At 38.2% G+C, this 18,701-nt stretch overlaps 1 protein-coding gene across 2 annotated transcripts; it reads left to right on the forward strand.

The window, feature by feature from the left end:
• The first annotated feature begins 476 nt into the window (after nucleotides 1-476).
• Nucleotides 477-17,203, forward strand: LOC107581742 (zinc finger protein 281-like). Of its 2 annotated transcripts, XM_016267393.1 has the most exons (8): nucleotides 477-692; nucleotides 7,502-8,043; nucleotides 10,059-10,160; nucleotides 10,295-10,418; nucleotides 12,699-12,782; nucleotides 12,957-13,075; nucleotides 13,150-14,783; nucleotides 16,568-17,203. In XM_016267393.1, the coding sequence occupies exons 2-8, from the start codon at nucleotides 7,597-7,599 to the stop codon at nucleotides 16,713-16,715; spliced, it is 2,658 nt and encodes an 885-aa protein (XP_016122879.1). In that variant the 5' UTR covers nucleotides 477-692; nucleotides 7,502-7,596; the 3' UTR covers nucleotides 16,716-17,203. The 2 variants fall into 2 exon arrangements, with proteins under 2 accessions (XP_016122879.1, XP_016122880.1); XM_016267394.1 differs by lacking the exon at nucleotides 16,568-17,203 and having other exon boundaries at nucleotides 13,150-15,238.
• The last annotated feature ends 1,498 nt before the right edge of the window (nucleotides 17,204-18,701 follow it).

Consider the following 18,701-nt stretch of genomic DNA (forward strand, 5'->3'; position numbering starts at 1 on the left):
ATTATTTTGTCTCCTTTGTTTCTCTCTGGATCTTTTCTTAGGGTCACTGTTTCTGCTTGCAGTTAGGATAGTCTAGTTAATTAAGAGGCTATTTGAGGAATTGTTTTTTTCTTCTTTAGCCTAATGAATTGTGTCACAGCCATCCTATTCATTAATTTGAGAGCCATATTACACGGTAGGATGTGCTGTGTCCTAATTTTGGAAGACCCAACGGGATACCACCATATTTCTGAGAGACAAACACAGTCTGAGATAAGATGGGGAATAGATTTTCAAAGAGAAAAATATCAATAGCAGTCTATGCAGACGTCTTCTTCTGTGAATGCACGGATGTGATAAAGTTGCCAAAAAAAGTAGCCTATTTATGAGAATTGTCCACAGTGGATAATGTGTGCGTTGATACAATCTATAATGCAAAAGTGAACCGAGTTGAAAATCTTCCCAATAGCGCCCACTAGGTCTAGTGTGTGTTGCTCTGTGCGATAGTTCACTATCGGACGCTGCTCCAATGCCCTGGATCACAGCGTCTGTCTCCTCGCAGTACCCGTCGGCTCTACCCACAGTTCCCCGCGCTCAGACAAGATGGAGGAACGCAGCAGCTGCGGGAGAACAATGTTTGGACTCTGAACGTTAAAAGAAACGATCGAGGGGGGAAAATACACACACAGAGAGTCAACGGTGGACATGCACTGGTAAGCGAAACCCTGAGATCAGCTTTACGTGAAGTTTGAAGCGCCGGAGAGGCGCACGCAAGCGGGGCAGACAACAAAGCGCAGCGCAGCGACGCAGTGTAGCATGTAGCCGCGTAGCTTGACGCGGAGCATCAATTGTTCGTTGGAGTTGCATGGGGGTGTTTATTATGGCTAAGCGCTGTCGCTCTCGCAGCAATGCCATTGTGCATATACTATATGTCTTCATTTCTTGTTGTGTAAAACAAAAGCACATTTCGACTTTGCAAAGTGATTTTTAGTTAATTATTGCAGATGTTTTTATTATATTTGTCATTATATGAGTGCACTTTCCATGCTCTACACTTCGCAAGTGTACTTCATTTATTAAGCGTCGCTTAGCTAGCCGTCTATAGCTAGCGCGTTAGCAGCGAGGCCCTTTGTGAGTCGGCATGCAGTTATTAATATGGATCCCACCATAACGGTCCTGCCTTAGTAACAAAAACTTGAATCTCCCACGTCCACAGTATAGACTTCAGGGTCCCGTGCCACGGAGTCGTGTTGTTTCTCTGGCCAATGTGGCCACTGCGTCCCGAGATGGGACTCGCTTTGATTTGAGCTTGTGAAATAAATGATTTATGTCTCTGATTGATGAGCTAGCTCGGTTGGCTAACGTATGCACGAGCTATTTACATACCATCTGCGTCGCGTGCAGTCTGCGCGCACTCACAACACAAAGAGACGCGAGCTGTGTGCTGTTACACGAGATAAAAGACGCCTCTACTAGGACAAAGTGTTCCTTTATTTCGCATTTCTTTATTCCACGATATATTTGGACCCACTTTATATTAAGTGTCTTTTACTGCTATGTACTAACATTTAAATTAATCGTTTGATACAGTGCTCTTACTGCGTACACATGTTCTAGGTTGTATTTATATAAAAAATACCTGAATGTAATTACGTATGTAATTCATTTCTGTGGTTACAGCTGTAATGGCATTAATCCTAAACCCACCCTTAACCTAACCATACTGTGAATCCTGCCACTAACATTACCCATATTCCACCTCATTTTTTTTATATAAGCAAATGTGGAACCACAGGAAAGATAGACATGTTTTGAATCTAATAATTAAATGTTGGACATGAACTCTCCTTGTCCTGAATGGGCTCCTATTGATTCTTGAGGTTAGACTTCATCTTCTCCTTGAATGTGAAGTGACACGGATGGCGTGTTTCTGACTAATGCCAGAGCATCTGGTTCAGATCCAATCTAGCAGCCTTTTAAGGGGAAATGAATTGGTATGAATCATCGGATGGTGCAGGAATCTAAAGAAGAGCAATTGGCCATTGACTTCCCGGAAACACGATGCACCCTGGACAAATGTGCGGACACACACACATTGAGTGAGACGTGGAAACCAATCTACAGTGCTCGTCATAATTTACATGGAAACATTTCTGCAAAATACCAGCTCTCATTTACAATTGTAAAACCACTTAATTTTATTATGGGGTCTATGATAAATTGATTGGGAAGCTTTTTTTGGTCATTTTATTCCATTTAACTTTTAAATGACAATGATGAGTAATAAAATGCTCCAGTTAAAAGGATAGTTCAACCCAAAATGAAAAGTGCCATCATTTACTCACCCTCGTGTCGCTCCAAACCTGTATGACTTGCTTTCTTTGGTGTAACATAAAAGAAGATATTTTGAGAAATGTCTTAGTGTTTTTTGGTTTGTTTGTACTAGGGATGCACCAAAATAAAAATTCTTGGCCGAAGCCGAACAAAATGAAACACTGGGCCGAATACCGAACACGGTTTTTCGCATTTTTCCCCCCATCTAGGCCTATTTTGCCAAAAAAAAAATTCACCATTGCATAAATTAAATAGCCAAAATGTGCTTTTTACTGTTTTGTCCTGCTTTTCAAATAAAAAAATCTATTACAAAACAACTATTTAAAAATATTTACTTAGCAGACATTATACCAACAAAGCACAATTTAACTTAAAATGAATAAATTAGTAAAATAATATTTTTTGGCCATTTTTGAGACTTGAATCAGGCATGTATTTTTTTTACTGTACAAATAAAGGCAGCCTTGCTGAGTAGAAGAGACTTCTTTTAAAACATTACAATATATTACAGATCCCAATTTGACCACCATGTGTGAATGTTATAATAAATGTATTAATAGAGCTGTTGTAGGGTAATTATTATTATCATTATTATTGTGTTTTTATTTTACGGAACAACAGTAAAATTACAATGCTAACATTTATGAATGTTGATGGAGTTGTTGCTTTTTCTCTGCTTTTATTTTGGCAGAAACCCGCAGGATGCAGATTTATAAATGATTCTCATTACGAATTTGGGAAGATGTTTGTCGCACGAATCACATTGTCACATTCAGCACCGCCGCTCCCTCTACGCAGAGTACGCAGTTTGCGTAGGGCACCAACTTCCAGGGGGGCACCATCCCATTTGCTCAAAAAAAAACAAAAAAACTTTTGTTCTATATTAATTAACATACACGTAAATAAAAATATAAACATGAACATTATACATGATTATAAAAAAACGCGTTTTACGGTGAACGCAGTAGACAGGCACACGTGACGTGCAATTCTCGCATCCGCGCTCGCTCTCACCTCATGTTTGCGGCTGACTGCAAATGATCATAACTGATGGACAACTATGCCAGGGAAAACACATCAGTAGTCCGGCGCCGAGACAAGAAAAAGAAAAAAGGCTGATGAAGCGCGTGCATCACTTTTAGGTATGTTTATAATCCTGTGAAACTTTTTTGGATGTTGAAGTTAATTACGTGTTTTAATGTCGGTAATAATATCACCGCCGCATCTGCCTTAATATTCTCTGAGTTAATATGTTCCCTTACGAATATTAACCATAATTTTGCTACGACAAAAACAAAAAAACAAACAAACATGGTTCTTGTAGCAATGGTAACCACAAATTAACGATGGTTTCGATACTTCAAATCGCTTCAAATAATAATGTACGAAGAATTCAGATAGGCCTAATATTTTATTGGTAATAAAAACAGACCTAAGCGATCAGCAACCTTTAAAATGTCATACAATGCATTATATAAAAACAATGATGCAACAATTATTGGTTAATAATAATTGTATGGTTTCATTGAATAACACTGTTAAAATGCATAATAAATAAACAATTTATGTACATTATTGCAAAGGGCGCCAAATGGCTGTTTTAACACTTACAGGATGATCAAATCCTTCTTTAATATTGACCAAACATTTAATTCAAATATCCACTTAATCTTTAATTGTGGCCACCTTTTGTGCGATAGAAATGCTTGCCTCTATAATTTCTTCAACAAAAACATGTGGACATCACAACCCTTACAAAACGAATCCTTGGCTTTATCGAAGTAAAACTGTAAAAAGTACAATTTTCTTTTGTCATTTCTGAATGCTTGAGACTATAAAATCAATCAGACAAATATTTTAGTAAAATCAAGGCAACTGTCTAGCTACAGTTGTAATTAGTAAAAAATAAAATTTAGTTATTTACTTTTATATTTTATTAAAGTTCTATTTTGACCCCTATAGGAGGTGTTTTTTTTAACTTCCATAATATTTTGGGGAGGGGGCACAACAATACAATTATGCTTAGGGCACCCATTTGGCTAGTAGCACAAAATTCACAAAAATGTTACTGAGCAACTGACGAGTAACAAGTTCAGCTCAGATTTTCCTCGTGTTTTGGACTTTGAATCCTGGTGCCGCGAGCTCGTGCAGCGCTGTCAGAATACATGCAATTCGTGCGTGCATCAGAAAATATAACATTCTGCAGTTTATTTACTAATGGTTTGAAGCCATTTCGCGATTTCAATCATCATACAGTAGCCCAGTGGTTCTCAAACCTGTCCTGGAGTACCCCCAGTCCTTAACATTTTGTATATCTCCCTCATCTATCACACCTGATTTAACTCATCAGCTCATTAGTGGAGACTGCAAGAGCTGAAGTGGGTGTGTCAGATAGAGGGAGACATACAAAATGTGCAGTGCTGTGGGTACTTCATGGAGAGGTTTGAGAACCACTGCAGTAGCCTAACCACCAGCATCAGTCACCTCTTCTTCTCATCGGAGACATGTCTCTCGCAGTCGGTGCTTCCTGCTTGTAATGATGAACGTAATTGAATATATTTTAACAAATAACTTAGAAATTGTATTATTTATAAGTTAATTTAAAAACTGCATTATGTGCAATTTACATGTTTGCATACAATTTATTAATTATTTTTTTAAGTTGAGTGTTGATCATCTATTTAAAAATAAATAGCAATTAGCTGAAGTGGGTGTGTCAGATAGAGGGAGACATACAAAATGTGCAGTGCTGGGGGTACTTCATGGAGAGGTTTGAGAACCACTGCAGTAGCCTAACCACCAGCATCAGTCACCTCTTCTTCTCATTGGAGACATGTCTCTCGCAGTCGGTGCTTCCTGCTTGTAATGATGAACGTAATTGAATATATTTTAACAAATAACTTAGAAATTGTATTATTTATAAGTTAATTTAAAAACTGCATTATGTGCAATTTACATGTTTGCATACAATTTATTAATTATTTTTTTAAGTTGAGTGTTGATCATCTATTTAAAAATAAATAGCAATTAAATTTAAGTTTGGGTTAAGTTGTTATGCCTAATTGTAACCTTATAATGTAAAAGGTCTCCCTATAGTTTTAACCGATGTATGGTACAACCAGTCTAATCCAATCAACAAACAAACTGAGACTTGTATGCTGGTATGTATATGTACACTAGATAATTCAGAGCAGTTACTGAATCATCATCTGACTCAGTCAGAGTCATTACTTTCAGTCTTGAAATTAAGTTTTGAGTGCTTAAGGTTTGCCAAACTTGAATCAGTATCATTACTGATTGGTTGTAGATTAGGTCATTACTGACGGGTTAAATTTGTAAATTTGCATTTGCAACAATCTGTTTGTCAATTGTAGAAAAGCATAATTAGTCAGAGCAGGATGTCCAGTCTTCAGACCTCAAAGATGATGATACTTGCATATAAAATAATCACCACAACTGATAGATGTAGGCCTAATAACAAATGTCTCTCTCTCTCACACGCACACAAACACACACGTTGCACTGGACTTAAAAGTTTTAGAGGAATGTTCTACAGGCCACAATCCACTAATATTCCTAATGCTAGACGGGTTCACAGGGCACAGCATCTGTGTTTATATTTATAACATGCTCTTAACGTTCAAAAATAAGAGCGTGTGAGCAAACACCAGGCGGTTTGTTTTGCATATGATATCTTAAAGTCTGTGCATGTGTAAATAATTTTAGAACAAAAAAAATTTCACCTTGAAAATAGAAAAATTCAAACTTCTGCAAAATGCGAAAACATACATAATCAATGGTCAATCTTAAAAATCTGGGCAAAATGAGTTTGAGATGTCTTGTGCATGTGTGCTTTTGAAAAAATAAAGTATTATTTATTTATTTCTGCAGCACATTAAATGAAAGTGAATGCCTAATGTTGATCTGTTTGCGTCACTCTTATTGTAATTACTCCTAATGTTTATGGGTACTTAACATTACTTCTCATTGGAAGTCATAAGTGAATTGTTTCCCGTAAGTTGTTATTTGTGTGTTAAAAGGAGGAAATGGCAAGCACAATACACTGAAGAGAGGTTGACATGTTTTTTTATGTCTGACCCACAAACCTCTGATTAATCCAGTTAAGCACTTACTAGCTGGATCAAAAGAGCATACGGCTACTGCTTCTAAGTTTGTTTTCAAAGATCTGCACATCACTTGCTTGCATCACATGCTTCACGATTTCCATGAATTTGGCAAGCGTCATGAAGTTTTCATAGTTTTGACACACACATTTGTCACAGTGACCTGGTTTTGAGGAGCCTCAAAGACCTGAAATGAAAACTTTCCAAATTACAAAAGCACTCAGAAGGATGTAATATGCAGTCAGAGTCTTAGCTCTAACATGGCTGACGTGGTTGTCCATGGCACATTCACACTCTTGCAGCTTTTATAACTTTTCTATTGTTTTGCCAAGATTGTATTGGTTCTTAGCAACGTAGCTTTAAAATAATAAGGAAATACGAAAATAATGACAGGATTGAATTTGTAATGTTAATTCTTAAATTGCTGACACTGATATCTAGAGTAGAATGACACACACACACACACACACACACACACATATATATAATGTTTGTGTGTATACTGTTTGGGGTCAAGTATAATTTAAAAATAATAATACTTTTATTCATTATGCATTAAAGGATACATTTAATTTAAGTAAGGCTTAGACTGTAAAAACAAACAAACATTTATTTCACAATTTTGTGTTTTTCCTGAAAAAATTTTTTAAAAAATTGTTTCCACAAAAATGTTAATCATCCAACTGTTTTCAACATTGATAATAAGAAATGTTTCTTGAACCCCAAATCAGCATATAAGAATTTCTGAACGATTATGCGAAGACTGCCATCATAGGAATAACTTACATTTTAAAGTATTTACAGTTATTTTAAATTGTAGTAATATTTCAAATAAATGCATCTTTAGTGAGTGTATTGAACTGTATTGTGTATTATTGTATATTATTATATTATTTTGTGAATGGAAAAAAAAAGATAAAAATTATTTTAATTTATTACTCAGTACATTGCGTATTAAAAATAATTGTGTCGCTACTTGGCTAATTGCAGAAGGGCACAGTTGTGAGCACTTCATGTATGTAAAGACTGTCAAATCATTATTTGGTCTCTTTTTATGTCTTTAGGATGAGTGAGGTGGCCTTGCATTGAAGCAGACCCCGTCGCCCCTGTTCCAGCATCAGCGTCAGTGTGATAACACTCTGAGCCCTGCCCCTTCAACATGAGCCTGATCCAGGACAAACTTGGCAATGAGTTCCTCCGCTCTAACGGGGGCATGGAGCCAGGCTTTGGTCCAGGCATGCTCATGTTCAGTCACCTGCCCCCTGTTACTAGCTTCACCCGGCTGGCCAGTCAAACCGTTATGGCTGACCTGCAGCCCCACGAGATGATCTTGAAGAAGGAGAGGGACTCGCCGGACTGTGGAGGAGGAGGGATGAGTGCTGGAGGCATGGGTGGTGGAGGTGGCATAGGAGGGATGATGGGAAGCATGGGAGATTACGTTCATGCCATGGGCATTAAACAGGAAAAGGTCTCTGAACATGATTACAGGCTGCCTCTCTACCCGGGTGGTGGAGCTGGAACTGGAGTACGATGTGGAGGAGAGTTGCTGGAGGTCTCGCTGGGCAACCATCAGAACCTGGTGGTGCACGACCTCAGTCTGGGAAACGTAAGTGTGCCCATGTCTGTCTGTAAAAATATATTTGGACAGGTTGGTAATTACACAAAGGAATGTTTTTATTACTTGTGCTGTTATTAAAAGGTAATGCACCCTCATCGTGTGATTTCCTAGATTCCATATTTTACTGAACTTCCCTACTTTCAATAGCACTACACTCTGAAAGTGAAAGGTTCTTTAATATTAATGGAACCTGTGAATATCCATAGAAAAATGTTCTTTTAGATTATACAGTTTTCTTCACACTAAGGAAAGGAATGGTTCTTTGAAGAACTGTTCACTAAATGGTTCTATGGTTTTTCAATGGCATTGCCTTTTGGAACCTTATTTTTTAAGAATGTAGTTATTCTATTAAAGGAAAAGATGTCTCACAAGGGAAAACATTTTTGAGTTTTAGTGGAATATAATTTTTTTTAAGTAAACAGTGCCGTTTATAGTGTGTCATGTTTTTTTCTTTTTCTTTTTCCCACTTGCATAGCTTTTAGTGCTAAACTAAAGAAAGAGTTTCCGAGATTATAATATAGTCTCAGTTATTTAATAAGGCATCATAGCGTTTTCCCTAGTCAATAACAGCACAAGTTATGAATTTAAGAGATAATATAGCTAATGGCCTTCAGCCTCAACCCTGAGCAAGAGTCCTATAAAAATGTATTTATTTATTTATTCATTCATTGGGTGTCCCGCATCAGTGATCTAGTGGTTGTTGAATTTTAGAGGGCATAGGTGTTTTTTTGTTGCTATTTTTTCTTTTGATATCTAAATTTCCAAATTCCCTAGATTCTTAAATTAAGCCAGGTTTGTGTTTAAGGTCCGTGGAAGTCTCTATCCCAAGCCGAGCTGAAAGCAGATTCCACAATATTACTGTAGGACAGAAATTAATTGTGCTTCCTGTCAGTGATGTCATCCCATTTCTGTGCATGATTGAGGGGTTTGACTAGGTCAAATGCAGCAGGACTCATGCAGTTGTGTGTGCGGAAATGCAAAACAGCACCTCTGCTTCTCATACTGTGATAATTAAGTCCTTTCCGAGGTTATAAGGGCAGTGAACCCATTTAATCATTATAAGGGTTTATTGATCATCTCATCCGCACCGACGACTGAAAGGAAATCAGGCTGAAGCATTGAGACACTGCATCTGGCTCTGTCTTTGTGCAGTAGCCAAAGGCAGCTGTGATTACTTTAATAAAATGATGACTCATGCTAATTCGTGATTATTTCTAGCAGCACGCCAAGAAGTAACACGCAAGATGTCTTTGTTCTGTCTTTTGTTTTCTGGTTGGTTGGATTTAATCTATCCCAGTTGCTCTTCCTCATGCTTTTTTCTGTTAAAGGAGAGGTCATTTTAAAGACATCAGACTAGAGCAAAAGAGTAAAATTTGTTTTGGCTAGCCATGGGTGCAATTTAAAATTTCATATCTTTCTTGCTCTAGTTTTCTCTTTTGTCAAATATGCCATAGCCTTCAGAAGGACAATGAGTGTCACATGGACAATTCATATTTTAATCTCCATTCAACACAGGTTTTGTGTGTGTGTTTCTCGCCGATCTGTTGTTTTATACTGCCCAAATGTGAGACCATATTCAGATGTGCAGCTGGTCAATAATCAGCATGGTGTTTTTCCATAGATGGACGTGAAAAAGGGAAAGCGTCATTGATTCTCCAGGGATAGATATAGAGGCTCATAAATTTTCATAGATTTTCCACCCTGCCTTCTGCCACATACACATTAGCCAATACTTTTAATATTCAAACTAGTCTCTCATCTAGTATGTGCATATTATAGAGTTGTGTCTGATTTCTGTATCTGGGTTTGTTTCCCCCAAAAAAATCCCCCCAAAAATCAAAGGCACAGAGTCTCTCTCATTCACACAACATGAGTCTCAATATGCCATGCATACAAAATGAAAAAACGATTTTTGCTTCACAAATGTTGTGTGAATGAATGGGATTTTGTGGTCTTTTATTTAGTCTGCTCTGAATCCCATTCTGTCTTTGTTATCCTTCCAGCTGTCAGGACGGCTGGTAAAGGAATCCTCAGGGAGGAAAGGTCGAAGGTCAAATGGCGAGGGACAGGAGGGCAAGTCACGAAGGAAACGAGGAGAGTCGAAGGTGCAAACAAACACTTCATTAACATAAAACGTATTTATTATTCACTGCTACGCTTATTGTTAAAATTTAAAAAGGATTTCCCTTCATAAAATAATATTAGTGTTGTCTAATGCTGAAAATAGTTTTCTCTGCAGTCAATGATGCTGGATCCAGATGGAGGGAGCTTGTCTCCAAACTCCAAACCGCACATCTGTGAGCACTGCAATGCAGCGTTCCGGAGCTCCTATCATTTACGCAGACATGTGCTTATACACACAGGTCAGCATGCGTTTACACTTACACAAAAGAGCGTGCATATGTTAGTAGAGATTGGCCTTTGCACACGGTGTCATCGCAAACAATTTGTTCCAAGGATTAACAGCCAGTATTAAGTAGAGATTATGGGTAATTGTATTCTGAAATAGCTGGTTTGTCAAGTTCACAAAAGTGCAAAACTATTTTTGTATTACACAAAGATGTTGCTTACTTGGATAAACTGTTTGAATCATTTCTTAAAGATTTAAAATGATTTGTCATGAAAATAGGTTTGCGAAAGAGCTATATATATATATATATATATATATATATATGCCCAAAAAAACTACATTCCGTAACACAAAAACAGTATTATTTTTAAATGATGGTAGATCTGGGCATCTGCCATGACACTCGCTGTGAGAAAAACGGCAAGCGGACTGAAAGCACAAATGGTGAAACTGTTGGAGGAGCTCTGTTATCACTGTAATATCGCACTCTTATCAGCCAATCAGATATATAAATATATATATATATATAAATTAGTGTTGTCACTGTACCAAAATGTCAGTATTCGGTACCAATACCAGTGAAAATCCACGGTTCTCGGTACCAATTTCGGTACCAAAGCAAAACACAAAAACATGCTAATTGAACAACATTTTTTATTAATAACGTTAAACAAAAATTAAATGTACAAAACCAATGCCATTCTTTATACTTATATTACTTGTGGAAAAACTTGAAACAATTTTAAATAAGTATGAAAAAAGTAAACAAGTTTCACCCAAAGGTTTAGTCATAGTTCTGCTGCCACTGAAAAACATCTGTAAACTGTTGTCTGTTTTAGGGTTTGCTGCTGTGTTTCAGGATCGTCCTCAGTCTGCAGCTGTAAGAGGAAAATATAATATACTTAAGTAAAGCAATGGGCTGAGTCTGACCAAATGCAACATAAGATCACTGACACCAGCTAAAATATAACTTTTCAGGAAATAACAAACCTCAGCTTTTATAATACATTTAGATAAGATTACAAATATTAAGTTTATATCAAATAGATGGAAACTGTAGTATTAAAAACACTTTACAATAAGATTTTATTTGTTAGATAACATGACCTAACAATAAATAGTTATATGGCAATTATTATTCTTAGGGTTGATTTCAAAGTTCAATCTGTTAAAATTATTTAATGCACAATGAACAAACATGAATGATCAAGTGTTTGTATTAAATAACATTCACAAACATTAATTCATGTTTAAAAAATATATTGTTCACTCACTGTAAGATGTTACTAGATCTAACATTGTACAGTAAAGTCTATACAGGAGATACAATTTGACTGTACTTTTATTTAATCCAAACTGTTCATATTTAATTTTAAAGGGCTTTTAAAACCTGCTAGAGAGATACAAGAATTACAACTAACTAAAAAAACAAAACAAAAAATAAACACTTTTTCTGAAGGACTGATATGACATAAACACTGTTTACCATACATTTGTACATTCTCTAACACGCATATTTTGGTTACACAGTTCCATTTAAAAGCCTCTGGTGTGTTAAAATAGTAAATACCCATTATGTCCTCCTGTTTTTTTACAGTAATAAAAGTTATAGGAGCATTAAATAGTTAACAGAAATAATTTTGAACAAAATTAATTCTAATGCTCATTATATTAGCGTTAGCCGCGCTTATGCTAACGATTAACTACGTATACGCTAACGGCGATGTTTATTTCAATCATAGGGCATCAAGGACCGGGTAAAAAAACCTGGTACCGTAACGTTTTCATTTTTTTAGTACCGACTTGGTACCGAAATACCGGGTCTTTTGACAACACTAATATAAATATAAATATATATATATATATTACATATATTTCTTAAATATATACATATATGTGTGTGTATTTATATAATATACATATAAATATACACAGTACACACACATCATGTAAACAAACAAACTTTTATTTTGGATGTGATTAATCAATTTGGCAGCCCTTATATATATATATATATATATATATATATGTATGTATGTGTGTGTGTGTGTGTGTATGTATATTTTAACAAAAAAGTATTTTGTACAAACCAAGGCCCTTGGAGTCAAAAAGTTTGAACCACTATTTTAACAGCAGCCAAATAGGTTTGCTACTTTATACTTTAGATTCAGTTGTAATTGATACAATTATTTTATTCATACTTGGGGTTGGCCATTAAAAACCATCATGATATATTGCTGCCTCTGTAGTCACTATAAACACGTCAATGATTGACACTGCATGTCCTTTACAGGTGAGAGGCCTTTCCGCTGCACTCAGTGTAACATGAGCTTCATTCAGAAATACCTCTTACAGAGACACGAGAAGATCCACAGTGGTAAGTTCCTCAAGTTCACACCAACTTCAGCTTTCATTTCCTCATATCTGGCTTATTTGTTAGCAAGATGTCGATCATGCTTCACAAGCACCTTCTGTTTTTATTATAAAATTTGCAAACCAAATTTGTTTGGTCCACAACTTATCTTTCCTTTCATGGATGTCTGGTTTCCAGGAGAGAAGCCATTCAGCTGTGACCAGTGCAACATGCGTTTTATTCAGAAGTATCACATGGAAAGACACAAGAGAACTCATAGTGGAGAAAAGCCATATAAGTGTGACACCTGCCAACAGGTGCGTTTCATGCACGAGTTTCAACCCTTTCTGTTTAGCAGCACTGTGTTCTCACACTTGTGTTCCTTCTTTAGTATTTTTCCAGAACGGACCGGTTGCTGAAGCACAAGCGGACGTGTGGAGATGTCATTAAAATGGGTGTGGATGGAGCAGAGCACGTGTTGGGCTCAGCAGGCGACGGAGAACACGGCAGCTACGGAATCTCTCAGGGAAATGCAGCTATGCCCAGCCGCAAACGGGGCAAGACAAAAAATGCTGGTGAGGGGGTTGACCGAAAACGTAAAAAGTCATCCGGGTCTATGGGTGCGATGCATAGTCAGGGGGCGGATGGTTACGGGGTGCATGACTTTGGGGTATCAACAACTTCATCTTCAGTCCAGCCAGGCCCCAGCATGCATGGTGAACACGGCCGGGCTCCCAAGATGGCCTTTAAGAAGGGGAACAGGAAGTCCCTAGAGAAGAATACGCACCCCATGGATCAATCCAAGCCAGGAGGCATGGAGTTGCCTGCAGGAGGAGGCTTGGACAGCCTCGGTCTTCTTCCAGGTCCAGGGGCCAAAGTTTGTCCCAACAGCAGTAACTATGATGATGCCATGCAGTTTCTGAAGAAGAGGCGATACCTCCATGTGCCGAACAATGGGGGCGCTGCTTCTGGAGCTTCAGACTACGACGTAGGCGTCAGTCACCTGCAGTCGCAGCCGACGGTCATCCAGGGGGTCGTTTCTGGGGTCCTAGATGGCGACGCCGCACTGGGCCTCCTGGACTCGTCCCCTCTGGGAGATATAAAGCAGGACAAGTCTGGTATCCCAGATGAGGTTCTCCAGAGCTTGTTAGACCACTACGGTCACAAGCCTGACGTGACCTTCGACATCACCGATCCCCATCACGTCGAGCTCCAGCTAGCCACCACAGATGTTGCAGACCCGCTGGGAACCGAGGGTGCCCCGTCGAGTCCCAAAGCCGTAATCATGCATGAGTACTCACGTTTTCTCCTACAGGCACTAGAGAGGACCAGTCACAGTGCAAGCTTCCCGTTGGGTTCCAGTCCTGGTTCTGCCGTGACTACCTCGGGACCATTTACAGGCCCTAGCCCGCTTTTGTCAGACAAGCATGTGTATATTTCCTCACCTCTCGAGTACTCGTTCTCTCAACCTGTCTCATCATCACCCTCTCTTTTGTCTGTGCCAAAGTCCCACTTTGGTCTCCTCGAGGGCTCGTCGCCTCCAACGGGCTTCCACTTGAGCGGCCTGGAGCCGTCTGTACACACGCAGCAGCTCACACCTTCCCAGGAGCTCACTGAACAGCTGGACAAGCAGCACACCTCCCCTCCACCACCTACACACACCCCCAACACCAACGCCTACCAGATCACACCTCAGCCTCCTGACCTGGGTGGTCGGAAGGAACCGCAAGGGCCGAAAAACGGAGCCGCAGCCACTACTGGAGGATTCTCCCTGGCTGCGTCCCAGGACTTGGCCATGCTGGACCCAGCCAAGGCTCCTTATCAGATCGAGAACTTTGCCCAGGCTTTCGGGGCGCAGTTTAAAGGGGGCAGAGTGTCCCTGGCCTTCAGCAGTGACTCGGGGGGAGAGGTGACTCACCGCTTACAGACATCCGTCTCCGAATTCTCAGGGTATAGCAGTCTCTTGGCTGATGCCAGCAACCCAGTCAGCAGTGGCTCCAAAACCCCAACAAGCCAAAGCTACAGGTGAATGGGCTCCTGTGCCTAGATGCTCAGATGGAGGTTCCCTATTTTTATTTTGTCATGCTATCTTTATTGTTGTTGTTATTATTATTATTATTGTTATTAATAATATTGTTATTATTATTGTTATTGTTATTTAGTTCTCCTACTTCAATGAAATTGTCATGTTTTTAAGTAATGTTTTTCCTCACTGCCATTATGTCCATATGAAATTTCACTCTCCTTTGGCCTGCAATGCATTTCCCATTATTACGTTCTTCTTTTTTTTAATTTCCTTCGGAAATGCTGCGTAGACTTTTAGTTCTGCTCTGTTGATCAATAGACGAAAACGCAAGTGAAATTAGTTCTGCTTACTTTTTTCCAAAAGTCATTCACATACATTTTAGCAATTGACTTCACAAGCGTGTAAAAATAACTATGAAAAAGCAATGGCAGGGAGTTGCCTAGAACTGAAATCGTCTGTTACAATGATTCAAGTATTACTCAGGAAAACGTGTGGACGGCAAATCCAGAAGGGTAGCAAGCATTCATCCAAGAGACAGACGTTTTGCAAATACAAAGAGCTTTTTCAGGAGATTTTTTTTTAAAATTCTTCTGAATAAGCGCAGCAAGTAGAAGACTAAAGCGCTGCCTGTTAAATTACACTGACACCACTTTCCACTGAGCTGTATAGAGATTATGGTACTTTTATGTCAATGTGAAATGCTCCCATTCTCTTTCAGTAAGGGCCATATATATATATATATAAATATATATTTATAAGAATATCTGTATGTAAAATAACATATACTCTTTCTTGAGACTGGCAGGTGACTTGGAGGGAGATAAAGAGGGATTGAGTTTGTGAAGGGAGGCCTGTGACTGACAACACATAACCAACCCCCCTTCGCCCTGTCCTTCTTTTTTTCCCTTGGATTGCGAAGCCAAGGGCTATACACTAGAGGGCGCTGCATGCGAGCGTGTAAGTGCCTCTTGGCACAGGCCAGATCATGGGATTCTTCTGCACCTATCTGGCTTGCTCATCCCTTTCTCCCTCCGTCCACTCCTCCTTTCCCTTCTTCGTCAGAAAGAATCCCATTTAGCACTTTTTTGATCCTGTTTATTTTACCCGGTGAATGAAACTACCCAGGCTGATCACACAGAATGTGAACTGTGTAACTGACATGCTGTTTTTAAAAGGGGGCAGTGGACAGAAAAGGGGCGGGATTCATTTTAGGAAGCGTAGATTACGTTGACAAGACCAACGACGAGGTCTTTCTTATGGAAAACTAGTTTCAATGGGACGTGTTTGCTGGAATTAAGGGTGGGGTTTTCTTGGGGTGGGAGCGTAGGGTGTCTTTTTTTATATTTTATTCCCAGCTTCTCATGGATGTAGGGCAGGTTATAGAGGGGGATTTTTCTTCTCCTTGTTGTTTTATTTCAAAAGTATTTGGTTGGGGAAAATGGGCTTTGTGTTAAAATGGTCCCTGTTGTACCAAGCCTTTTACCAGAGGCGACTTGTAAAAAGTCCCGCTCTTAGTAATTTATATAGTATTGGTCCTAAATATACTGACTGAACAGGAATTCAGAAAACTTATTCCAGTGTGCATGCAGGGCAAAGTATTACCTTGAACTACATTTTTATATGTTTGATTTTGTACTGTACAAGTATTATTGTAATTTTGATTTTTTAAACGATCAAAAACTGTCTTCCATCAGCACTGTTGGCTGCTGTTACACTGTCCTTGAATTGCTGTCATCTAATGTTGTTCCTCCTTTCATGTGTTTTACCTACCGATCCCCAAAAGGACAGAACCACATGCAAGATTGTTTGACAGGCAGACGGCCCTTAGGGAACACAAACAGACCACTAGGACTCATTTAGGAAGGTTGGGGTACTCTGTTCACAATAATGGTAGTAATAATAATCACATTAATGAGGAGTGTGATGGCTAAAATGAAATCATCACAGCTGATGTATTTATACCTCATATCACTGGTCACAGAAGCAGGGATATCAAGGAGTGACTTGTATGTAGCATGACTGATGTGGCTACCGTTAAAAAACGCCTCAAGTAGCCCCTTTGCCATTAAACTTGACTTTTTTTTATTGTAGGATTTCCTGTTTTCTTTCCTTTTTAGAGACAATTTTCTGAACTTCTGAAAGGTTCTTGAAGTTGGTCACTTTATTATTGTTTCAATAACTAAGGTCAAGGAGATCCAAAGATGCTATGAATTGAAATATAATTTTATTCAGATGCACAGACTGTCAATTCACTTTGCATTTATTTTTGTTTTAAATTCATCCTGTGCCCTGCAGTTTTGTCCTGTAATTTGTTTTATGATTTGATGTGAAGCACAGCTGAAATATAATTTCTGGTTCAATGTGTAAAGCCCCCGCAGACACTGTTAAGCCTTGAATGATATCCTGTGTGGCTTGAATAATGCCACTATGTTTACCAAACATCATAAATTAGTGAATAATTAAACATATTATATTCAGAAACAAACAACAACCTTCAGATACACTCCTAAAAACAAAAGCAGCTTAAATTAATTTGCATTTTTGTTTTATTTTATTTTATTTTGTACACTGTGTACTACTATTTTTAATACTGAATGATTCCCATGCTTTAAAACAGTTTTACTTTATACCAAGAAACCAAAACTATTTGATCTGATTCATGCATGGGATTAGTTTATTATTTTACTAAAATCGATTTGTAGATTCTTATGGGCTGTCAAAAATTTTAATCAATACTGCAGCTGTACAGCTGTCAAGTTTACCATAACCTTAAGAACTTACTCCTGTTTTTCTTCTGCTTTAATTAGAAGCACAAGGATTCATCCCGATTCTCTGTGTCCTGTCCTTTTTGATGAATGACTGGCCACACATAAAACTTCTGTCACATGTATCTTAGGAACAAGCAACATATTCAAACATAGTAATCTTGCCGAACAACCACTTACACCGTTTACTGATGGTACAGAACCCCCTGAGGAACAGACAATGAATCAGATGTGTTCAAATCAATGGATTAGATGTGTTTCATAGAGTCTATTATTGAGAACATTTGAGATATGATACAATGAGCATCATAAAAGAACAATGACAGCACTAGTAGGCTATTTGATACATTTCAGGGAACTTCCATTTCACAATTATTTTTGTTCCCGTTTCCTCATTTTACTTCCTGTGATACATCAATAACCAGTAACAACTGACGCATTGTATTTAAATACATGTTGTAGGTAAGATCACTTGACTTTGAGAGTAAAACTTAAATCAATACCTGCTTATACTATTTGGAAAACTCCTCTCCTCCAACTCAATCATGTTCCAATCATATTACAGGTTTCTTAATTGCTAACACACTATAATTGATTCAGTTGGCACAATTTCCCGAACCATTCATTCAGTTCTCAAAACAAAGACACATTTCTCAAAACTCTAAACACGTTTCACCTGTTTTCACACACATTCCAATTTACTTTCAACAAAAGTCTACATAAAATGCATGATACGTTTTGCTCAAATAAATAGGTTTGAAAAAGTGCATCAACTAACTCTTATTATTAAGTCTCCCTGAAAGGTCATGTTTCAGTACCTACAATAAAAACCCATGAAATGTTCTGCATGTAAACATCTATTCTTTTAACTGGACAATAAAATATTTTCATATGCTGCACATTTCCCCAGTTCTGCTTCTCATTCTTGGAACAATGCCGGCCAGCTATCACTCATAATGATTTGCCTGCCTATCACAATACTTGTTTGGATTCTCTCACATTTTCATAAGTATATAATGGAAAGAGTTCTCATGAAATATAAAGGCTAGGGCAAAATGACCTTCCTTGTACTTCTTGTGTGGTATTGTGACACAACCCAAAATAGTTGCATTTTAGTCTAGTAAAGATCAATAAATCTGTAAAGCTAGAATT

Source organism: Sinocyclocheilus grahami, unplaced genomic scaffold (assembly GCF_001515645.1).
Source record: "Sinocyclocheilus grahami isolate Dianchi unplaced genomic scaffold, SAMN03320097.WGS_v1.1 scaffold37.1, whole genome shotgun sequence".
NCBI lineage: Eukaryota > Metazoa > Chordata > Actinopteri > Cypriniformes > Cyprinidae > Sinocyclocheilus > Sinocyclocheilus grahami.